The 10,860-nt window shown below is 49.6% G+C and overlaps 1 protein-coding gene across 1 annotated transcript in view; it reads left to right on the forward strand.

The window, feature by feature from the left end:
- The first annotated feature begins 3,751 nt into the window (after positions 1-3,751).
- Positions 3,752-10,860, forward strand: part of CACTIN (cactin, spliceosome C complex subunit) — a 10,556-nt gene continuing 3,447 nt past the window's right edge. The window contains exons 1-5 of the mRNA XM_029053356.1: positions 3,752-4,026; positions 5,918-6,410; positions 9,773-9,868; positions 10,119-10,264; positions 10,476-10,638. Of these exons, the coding sequence (XP_028909189.1) occupies positions 3,761-4,026; positions 5,918-6,410; positions 9,773-9,868; positions 10,119-10,264; positions 10,476-10,638 (1,164 nt within the window). The 5' untranslated portion in view covers positions 3,752-3,760. The remainder of the gene's footprint in view (positions 4,027-5,917; positions 6,411-9,772; positions 9,869-10,118; positions 10,265-10,475; positions 10,639-10,860) is intronic.

Below are 10,860 nucleotides of genomic sequence, written 5' to 3' on the forward strand. Positions count from 1 at the left end.
GCAGGTCTTATTTTATTTATTTATGGTATTCAGCTTTTACTACGTGCCAAGCACTGGGGTAAATCATCAATTAAGGCCCGGTCCTTCTCCTTCGAGGGGCTCCCTATCTAAGTGGGGGCGGACAGATTCCTAGAATGAGAATAAACAGCAAGAACGAATTAACAGCAGTCCTAATTCACATCAAAATAAGTAGCTGAATGAATATTTGGAGGAGATGGTTCTCAGGTTCCTCACTGCTCTGAGCTTGGTTAGCAGAAGAGCAGAAAGCAGGGTGTGTCCTACCTCTCTGCTTTCCCTTTCAATCACCATGTCCTTTACACTGGCTTATCCCAGAAATGGAGAGGGGGTGCGGGGGGGGGGGGGGGGGGGAGGGGGAGGGAGGCATGTTGTGGAAAAGCACAGATCACCTGCTCCCTATCTCCTGGCTAACCTGGAGAAGCGTCAGGTTCTTCTAAGTGCTCTGACTGCAACAGGCACCTCCATTACTGAGCTTTCTTACGATGGGCAATATCTTGTACATCGAAGTGTCTCCTCCATGCTGTCCCCGGCAACTGCAAGCAGAGGAGGGAGTTCTGCCATGAGAAGAGGACTGGGGTGAAGTGTGTTCCACTGGGCCACGTTTAAGGGTGGATTTGGGCAGGGGTCCGCACTATGGGGTATTGGGGGTGGGGGCGGGCCCTCCGTAGCCCAGGGCTCCTGGGCTTCAGCCCCTTGAGCCCCTATATTAATCAAGTCCCCTTCTGGGGAATCATGGTTCCCTGTTAGATGGACAGGTCAGAGTTAAGGTTTGGATTTCAAATCCTCCGGGAGACTGGTTGAAGACTGGCAAGGGAATTGCAGGGAAGAAGAGAAAATATTACATTTCCCAGGAACCAAGGGGGCTGGCTATCTACATTTCCCAGAGGCCACTGGAGTTTTCTGGGAAGAGTTTTCCTTCACTGTTAGGTGGAAAGCTACATCCAACTGAAGCACTTATCTCTCTTAACTCATCTCAATGGCAAAGAGCCAGAAAATAGGCATCACTGTATTCGAATGGACAAAACGTACATGGATGGAGTCTCAGCGACTACAGCGTCACCTTCAAACTGATGAACAACTCTACCACTACAACCTGCTGCGGCCTCCCCAGCGTTCTGACGATTGGGAAAGCAAGTTTGGCTTCTGCAATGGGAGGGAAGGTGCCCTGATAACCCCAGAGTGTGACCTAGTGGATCAGAGGACCTGGGTTCTAATCTAATCTAATCAAGACACTTCACTTCTCTGTGCCCCAGTTACCTCATCTGCAAAACGGGGATAAAAATACCTGGTTTTCCCCTCCCTCAAACTCTGACCCCTCGTGGAGCAGAGACTCTGTGTAATCTGCATATACTGTATGAACCCTAGCACTTAGTGCTTGGCACAGAATCAATGCTTAACAAATACCATTATTATTACCATTAATAATAATTCTGACCTCACACCTCGCCCTCAAATTATCATCACCCCATTCTGTGACTTCCAGAAGAATCTGGACCCAATCCAGCCATCCCAGCCTCTCATACCTCTCTTGAATTCCCAACCAACACTCTCTCATCCACTGAGGCTAAAGTCTAGCCCTCTCTGCTAAACTCATCTCTTACCCTCTGAATCCCTCTGCCATTCTCACACTTTCAAGGCCTGAATCCCCCCACCTTTCACCCCAGCCCTTCCACAGATTGTTTCCTCCATTCCCGCACCTGTGCCGCTCAAGGAAGCTGGTGGAAATCTAAGCATGGGGCCACCATCTGCCACTTCAGATTCACTCTAACCCACTATAACTCAGCTCGCTCTAATGCTCACTAACCCTGTTCCTCACTCACCAACTCCCAAGCCCACACACCTCCACCAACTATTCCAAACCTTTCACTCCCTTTTGAAGTCCTCAGCCCCTGCATTACCACCCTCCTTAACCCCTGGTGACCGCAACAGCTACATTGCTTGTGAAATAAATACCATCAGACATGAACTTCCCAAAGTTCACCGCCTCCTCACCATTCTATTTCTCCTTCCTGCTCTTTTCCTTCCCATTCTCCTTCCCAGCATTTTTTTTCAAGAGGTGGTTTCCTGCCTCTTCTCTAAACCTCCACTCATGCCTCTTATCCCATCCCCTCCTACTTAAAAATACTTTCTCCCATTCTCCTTTCCTCCTTTAGCACTATCTTCAACTTCCCTCTTCTTGAATGGCTCTTTCCTCTCTGCCTTCAAATTATTATTATTAATAATTGTATTTGAGTGCTTACTGCGTGCAAAGCACTGTACTAAGCACTTGGGAGAGTACAACATAACATCAAACACATTCCCTGCCTACAATGAGCTCACAGTCTATAGGGGGAGACAGACATTAATATTAAAAAAAATTACAGATAGATGCAGATATATACATATGTGCCAAGGGGAAGGGAAAGAGGATGAATGAAGGAGCAAGTATGAGCAGCTCAGAGGGGAGTGGGAGAAGAGGAGAGGAGGACTCGGTCATGGAAGGCTTCTTGGAGGAGATGTGCTTTCAATAAGGCTTTAAAGTGGGGGAGAGCAATTATCTGTCAGATATGAGGAGGGAGGGCATTCCAGGCCAGAGGTAGGATGTGGGTGAGAGGTCAGTGGCGAGATAGACGGGATAAAATCACCCAAATACCCCCAAAATGTCCCAATACCAAAAAAGTCCATTTTTTGATCCTCTGGCTCTGTCCAGATATTGCCTGATCTTCCTGTGCTTTTCTCATTAATGACTGCAATATTTAAGACCTTACTATGTGTCAAACATTCTTCTAAGAGCTGGGGTGGATACAAATTAATCAGAATGGACATAGTCCCTGTCCCACATGAGACTCAGTCTAAGTAGAAGGGAGAACAGGTATTTAATCCCCATTTTACAGATGAGGGAAATGAAGTGACTTGCTTAAGATCACACAGCAGACAGGAGGTAGAGGCAGGATTAGAATTTAGGTCCTCTGCCTCCCGGGCCCATGCTCCTTCCACTAGGCTATGCTTCTTCTCCTTTTCTGTCCAAACTCCTTGAATGTGATGCATACAACTCTCTTGACCGACTACAATCAGGTTTTCAGCCTCTCCACTCCACTCCATAGTATTCTCCCAGATTACCAGTGACCTCCTCATAGTTGAATCCAATGAACTCTATTCTCTCCCAATCCTCCTTGACTTCTCTGCGGCTTCTGACATTCCCTCGTCCTTGAAACACTCTCAAATCAAGATTTCAGGGTGCACTCCTGGTTCTCTTCTTACTTTGTTGACTACGTTCACAGGCTCCTCTCCCACTTCCCCTCCCTTTGCCCATCCTCACTCTCTCTCCCCCCCATTCTTCTCCTCCCTCCCCTCTCCTCCCTCCCACTCTCCTGCCTCCCCCTCCTCCTCCCTCCCACTCTCCTCCCCCCTCCCATTCTCTTCTCCCCCCTCCCTCCGAGTCGTGCCCCGCCCTCCCCCGGCATTCTCTGCTCCGCTCCTTCGATGCGGGGGGGGCGCAAGCTCCAGGGCTGCCCACAAAACTGCCTGTGCCATCACACGGCCTCGCCCACATTAACCGCGGCCAGCAGGAGGCCGAAAAAAGGGGCAGCCTTTCAGGAAGCCACAGTGTCCTGCGAGGTTGGAGAGGGGAGGCGGAGTGCGCGTTCGAAAGGCGGTTAATTCTCCGAGGCGGCGCGCGTGGGCAGGCGTTCGTGGGGTCCTGGGCGCGGAAGCCCCCCGCCCGTTTCCGGCGCGCGACCGGGCGGGCCTTCCTGTGGCGCCGATGGGTCGGGGCCGGCGTTCCCGCAGCTGTTCGCGCTCCCGCAGTCGCTCTCGCTCGCGCTCCCGCAGGGGCCGGGGTAGCCGCTCGCGCTCGGTGGGCGACGGGGACCGGCGACGACGGCGGAGCCACTCGGCCCAGAGCGGCAGGAGCAGCGATGGCGGAGGAGGGCGAAGGCGCGACGAGCGGCGGCGGCGACGGCGGGAGGAGGAGGAAGAGAAGCGACGGAGGAGGTCGCGGAGCCGGGAGCGGAGAGGGCGGCGGGACAGGTGAGGAGAGGCAGCTAGAAGAAGTTAGTCGGCGGGGAATTATTATTACTAATAGTAATAACGATGATGGTAATAAGCGCTTCCTGTGTGCCAAGCAGTGGGGTAGGTGCAAGGTGGTCAGGTTGGCCCACGTGGGGCTTCAGCCCCATTTTACAGGTGCACAGAGAAGTGAAGCGACTGGCCTAAAGTCACCCAGCTGACAGGTGGTGGAGCCGGGATTAGAACTCACGGCCTCTGACTCCCAAGCCCGGGCTCTTCCCACTAAGCCCCAGTGCCCCTTAGTTGGAGTCACAAACCGCTTCCCTAGGTTCCTGCTGCTCGCCCCATGTCCTCGAGGCTGTTGTCACCGACGTCCGTCGCCCAGTCGTATTTACTGAGCGCTTAACCTGTGCTAAACACCTGGGAGATTATTATCGGTAATGATAATAGGCACGGTGATATTTGTTAAGCGCTTACTAAGTGCAAAGCACTATTCTAAGCGCTGGAGGGATACAAGGTGATGAGGGTGGCCCACGTGGAGCTCACAGTTTTAATCCCTATTTTATAATAATATTGATGGCATTTGTTTAGCGCTTCCCGTGTGCCATGCACTGTTCTAAGCGTTGGGATAGATACAAGGTTATCGGGTTGTCCCACTTGGGGCTCACAGTCTTGATCCCCATTTGACAGATGAGGTAACAGAGGCCCAGAAAAGTGAAGTGACTTGCCCAGAGTCACTCAGCTGGCAAGCGGCGGAGCCGGGATTAGAACCCGGGACCTCTGACTCCCAAGCTCAGACTCTTTCCACTGAGCCACGCCGCTTCTCTGTAGACGCCATCCCTGCCCACAAGGAGCTTACGATCCCTAGAGACGTCAGTGATGATGATAATGGTATTTGTTAGGCACTTACTATGTGCCAAACACTGTTCTAAGCGCTGATAATTACTAAGCACTTAGTGTGTTCCGAAACCTGGGATAGAAGCAAGATCAAACACGATTCCTGTGCCTTGAAACACTCTCCGACCGATGTTTCTTGGTTCTCTTTTCTGACTGCCCCTTCACTGGCTCCATTTGCACCTCCCCTCCCTGGACCACAGTCTACCTTTTAGTAGTGGTTTTCTCACAAGTCTCTGTCCTCGGTCCCCTTGCTCTTCTCACTCTGCAGTCATTCTTTTGGGGAATTCATCCTTACCATCAGCTATGTCTTCTCTGCTATATAAATCAACTCTAATCCCTCACCTGATTTTCAATCTTGTCTCCTGCCTTTAGGATATTCCCTACTCGGTTGACCCAGTAGTGCCTTCAACTGAGTATGTCGAAACTGAGCTGGAGCATAAGTGGCGGGTAATGTCGTGAAGGGAATATGTTGTCCTCTGATGTTTGTAACGGCACTTGCTCTCCAACAGGTGAGAAGCAGCGTGGCCTAGTGGAAAGAGGCCTGGCAATGGAATCGGAGGACCTGGGTTCTAATCCCAGCTCTGCCACTTGGCTGCTGTGTGATGTAGGGGCAAGTAATGGCTTCTCTGTGCTACCTCAGCTTCCTCATCTGTAAAATGGGATTCCGTGCCTCTTCTCCCTCCTCCTTAGATTGCGAACACCATGTGGGGTGGAGAGTGTGTCTGACGCGATTACTGTCTTACCACAGTGTTTAGCATGTAGTGTGCTTTAACAAATACCACGATTAGAATACTAGATCTGAAGCTGGGTCTGCTCGATTCTTGATTGTCTCAATCTCCCTATCCCCGATGGGGCCTCAGGCTACCCTTCCCTTCTCACTTTGAGCTGTTTTTGTGGACTGTTTGTTGCAAAAGATGTCCGAAGTGGTTGAATTTTAGGACCTTAACTGGACTTGTGAAGTTGATGAAGCACCTCAGGCTCAGTCGTGGTAAAATATTTTTCATTCATCTTGCAGCTCAGATTCTGGGGAAGAGAGGCAAAGATGGAGGAAGCAGAGGAGAAGTAGAAGTTCAGAGAGGCACTATAAAAGCCAGAGGAGGCTTCGTTCCCAATCACGGGATCCTCCTTCTGCCTCCGACCCGGAAAATGAGAAGAAAAACCGAGGAGGTGGGAGGAGCAGAAAACGATCCAACTCCAGGTCTTCAGTCTCATCAGTCTCCTCGCCATCCCCTTCCCCCTCTCGCTCCCATAGTCCCCAGGAGGATCTGGGCAAACAGTTGAGCCTCCAGGAACGCTTGAGGCTGAAGGAGGAGAAGAAGCAGCAGGAGGAGATGATGAAGGCCTTTGAAACCCCCGAAGAAAAACGAGCCAGGCGGCTGGCAAAGAAGGAAGCTAAAGAAAGGAAGAAACGAGAGAAGATGGGTTGGGGAGAAGAGTACATGGGCTACACAAATACTGACAACCCATTTGGAGACAATAACTTACTGGGAACCTTCATATGGAACAAGGTAGGGGTTTGCTCTAAAGATTTTTTTTCTTTGTGTGTGTGTGGGTGGTATTTGTAAAGTGCTCATTATGTGCCAGGCACTGTACTAAGCGCTGGGGTACATACATGTTAATCAGGTTGGACACAGTCCCTGCTTTTCATTGGGCTCACAGTCTCAGTCCCCGTTTTAGTCAGTCAGTCGATCGTATTTAGAGTGCTTACTGTGTGCAGAGCACTGTACTACTAACGCTTGGGAGAATAAAATATAATAATAAGCTCATAACGAGCTTACAGTCTAGAGGGGGAGACAGACATTAATACAAATAAATTACAGATATGTATATAGTGCTGTGGGGCTGAGGGGGAGATGAATAAAGGGAGCAGGTAAGGGCAGTGCAGAAGGGAGTGGGAGAAGAGGAAAGGAGGGCTTAGGAAGAGATGTGCTTTCAATAAGGCTTTGAAACTGGGGGAGAGTAAATGTCAGAATTGAGGAGCAAGAGCATTCCAGGCCAGATGTGGGTGAGAGGTCAGTGGCGAGAAAGAGGAGATGGAGGTACAGTGAGAGGTTAGCATTAGAGGAGCAAAGTATGCTGGCTGGATTGTAGTAGAGTAGCGAGGAACAGATCCTTTGACCTGATAGAGACTCCTCCCTCCCTTGCATTTCAATAAACTCACAATTCAAAGCCAGTAGTGAGAGGAATGTTCCACTTCATCTTAGTCTGGTTTTACTCCATGTTTCTGTCACCAGGACTGGCTTGTACCTTTTGCTTTCTCTCACTTTTCCTTTTCCTCTTGTATTGCTTGCCTGCCTCCCTCCATCCATCCTTCCTTTCCCTTCCACTTATTCCTTCTCTATGTCAATCAATGGTATTTATTGAACACTTCCTGTCTCTACCTAGCGTTTGGGAGAGTACAACCCAACAGAGCTGGTAGGTGTGGTCCTCACCCATCAGGAGCATACAGTCTACACGGGGAAGCAGACAGATGAGGTTGAGGTACAATGAACTTGTTGGCTTAGGAGAAGTGAAGTGTGCAGGCTGGGTTGTAGTAGGTAATCAACAAGAAGAGATAGGAAGGGGCTGATTGAGTGCTTTAAAGCCAATGGTAAGGAGTTGCTGTTTGATGCAAAAGTGGATGGGCAGCCACTTCTTGAGGAGTGGTGAGATGTGAATGGAACATTATCATTATTATTATTATTTTTTAGAAAAATGATCTGGGCAGCAGAGTAAAGTAAGAACTGGAGCAGGTAGAAATAGGCAGGGAGGTCAGCGAGGAGGATGATGCAGTAGTCAAAGCAAGGTAAGATAAGTGCCTGGATCAGCATAGTCTCTGTTTGGATGGAAAGGAAAAGGTGAATTTCAGTGATATTGTGAAGGTAGAACTGACAGGACTGGGTGACAGATTGCAAAGGTGTATGGGTTGAATGAGAGAGATGAGTTAAGGATAATAGCATTATGGGCTTGTGAGACAGGATAGTGGTGTCGTGGATGGTGGTGTTTCAGGTGAAGAACAGGGTCTGGGTGAGAAGAGGAGGAGTTCTGTTTTGAACATGTTAAGTTTGAGGTGTTGGTGGGGCACCGAAGTAGAGACATCCTGAAGGCAGGAGGAAATGCAAGACTACCGAGAAGGCGGAAGGTCGGGGCTGGAGTGGTAGATTTGGTAGTTGATGGTAGTTGAAGCCATGAGAGCAGATGACCGTAAGCTCGTTGTGGGCAGGGATTGTGTCTGTTTATTGTTGCATTGTACTCTCCCAAGCACCTAGTATAGTGCTCTGCACACAGTAAGCACTCAATAAATACGATTGAACCAATGAATGAGTCCTCCAAAGGAGCAGGTGTAGATGGAGAATAGAAGGGGATCCAGAACCGAGCCTTGAGGGACTCCCACAGGTGCAGAAGCAGAGGAGGAGCTGGTGAAAGACTTAGCGACCTGGGTAATAGGAGACCAGGAGAGGACAGTGTTAGTGAAGCCAAGGTTGAATAATGTTTCCAGGGTACCGGGGTAGTCTGCAGCGTTGAAGGCGACTGAGAGCCCTACCCCTGATGGCTCAGTACCCCTTCCTCATCTTTCTCTTGCTTTCCAGCTGTTTCTCGCGAGGTCCCCCACCTGCTCCCTAAAGTCTCCTCTTGAACCTGGGGTTTTGACCCTATCCCCTACCATCCCCCGTCCCCTAAAAAAATGGTTGCTTCCACTCTTCCTCTCCTCCCATGCTCCTGTCTTCAAACACTCACTCTCTAAAGGCTTCATTTATCTTCAGATATGCTCAAGTCTCCCCCATTCTAAAAAAGCTCTCCCTCAACCCCACAGTTCCCCCGCCTCCCAGCTCCCATTCCTATCCACACTCCTGGAACGAACCGCGTACCCCTTCTGCCTTCACTTCCAGGCCACCGACTCTCTTCTCCACCCAATGCAGTCTGGCTTTTGACCCCTTCTCTCCACCAAGACTGCTCTCTCCAACATCATCGGCGACCTCCTTTAGCCACGTCCAAAGGGCTCTACTCCATCCTGATCCTCCGTGATCTCTTCGCTGCTTTTGACACAGTGGGTACCTCCCTCCTCTGTGGAAAAAACGCTTAAAATGACATGGTACTACTAACTCGATTCTCCTACTTCTCTGACTGCTCTTCTTTTCCATCCTCTGGTTTCTCATCCGCCCCTCATACCTTAAGGCTCTCGTCTGAGTCCCCTTCTTTTCTCGCTCCTACACTCATTCCTCCTCAGAGAGCTCATTCAGTCACGCGGCTTTAGCTACCATCTTTATATAAAAGATTCCAAATTTCAGTCTCTCCCTCTCTTTCTTTCCTCCCCCAGCCCAGCTCCAACCTGTCATCTTTATTTTTTTTTCTCTGGAATATCTCCATTTGGGGATCTTGCTGGCATCTCGAGCTCAACGTGTCTAAAATGGCAATATTCATCTTCCCTCCTAAACCCACTCCTAACATTCCCATCTTCCCCTTTACTTATCCTCACTCCTCTCCCACTACAACCCAACTTGCACATTTCCCTCCTCTAATGCAGTTTACTCACTGTGCCTCATTCTTGTTTCTTACACAGTCGATCTCTTGCTCACACCTTCTCCTTTCACATCCAACAGAGTACTATTCTTCATCTTCAAAGCCCTATTAAAATTGCATCTCCTGGGAGCCTTTCCTGACTAAGCTTTCATCCCAGTCAGTTGGTGGTATTTATTGAGCACAGGCCGTGTGCAGAGCATCATACTAAGCATTTGGGAGAGTACAACACAACAGAGTTAGTAGACGCAATATTTGCCCACGAGGAACTTACAGCCTACAAGGGGAGACAGACGTTAAAATAGATTACAGATAAGGGAAATAATAGCTACAGGTTCCAAGTTCAGCTTGTTCTGTGTTTTGACTTTGTCAGGCCTTGGAGAAGAAGGGTATTGGCCACCTGGAAGAGAAGGAACTGAAGGAGAGAAACAAGCGAATCCAAGAAGACAACCGCCTTGAACTGCAAAAGGTAAGACTGTGTCCCAAAGCTTCCCACTTCTAAGTGTCTCCTCAGTGAGTCTGGTTTGCCTGTTTACTCGTTTTGATGTCTGTCTCCCCCCTTCTAGACTGTAAGCCCGGTGTGAGCATGTACTTTCCAAGCGCTCAGAAAATATGATTGAATTAATGGTCTGGTCTCCCTGGGCCTCATGCTTGGACGGCCTTCTGCTTCTCTCTGAGAAGAAGGATTTCTCCCTTTAGTTTCTTCCTTCTCTCCTCAGGTGAAGCAGCTGCGATTGGAGCGGGAGAGGGAAAAGGCCATGCGAGAGCAGGAGCTGGAAATGCTGCAACGGGAGAAGGAGGCAGAGCACTTCAAAACGTGGGAGGAGCAAGAAGACAACTTTCACCTTCAGCAAGCCAAGCTGCGGTGAGGGTTTGGGTGAGGTGGGAACGAAGACCTGTGGGAGAGTGGCAAACAGTGCCAGTCTCCAAGGTGCTTGGAATACTGTGGAAGGAGTCCGGCCCCATCCCTTTCCCTGTTTCCTCATATTCCCTCACCCTTCCATGTCTGTGTTGCAGTGAAGGCTGCACGACTGTCCCACGTTCCCTAGTCCCTCACCTTTATGTCTTTTCTTTAGCTCAAAAATCCGCATCAGGGATGGCCGAGCCAAGCCCATTGACCTGCTGGCCAAGTACATCAGCGCAGAGGATGACGATTTGGCGGTAGAGATGCATGAGCCTTACACTTTCCTCAATGGCCTCACCGTGTCTGACATGGAGGACCTGCTAGAGGATATCCAGGTAGCTACTCATTCATTCATTCAATAGTATTTATTGAGCGCTTACTATGTGCAGAGCACTGTACTAAGCACTTGGAATGTACAATTGGGCAACAGATAGAGACAATCCCTGCCCAATGACAGGCTCGCAGTCTAATCGGGGGAGACGGACAAAAACAAGACAACATAATCACGATAAATAGAACCAAGGAGATGTACACCTCATTAACAAAATAAATAGGGT

Source organism: Ornithorhynchus anatinus, chromosome X2 (assembly GCF_004115215.2).
Source record: "Ornithorhynchus anatinus isolate Pmale09 chromosome X2, mOrnAna1.pri.v4, whole genome shotgun sequence".
Taxonomy (NCBI): domain Eukaryota; kingdom Metazoa; phylum Chordata; class Mammalia; order Monotremata; family Ornithorhynchidae; genus Ornithorhynchus; species Ornithorhynchus anatinus.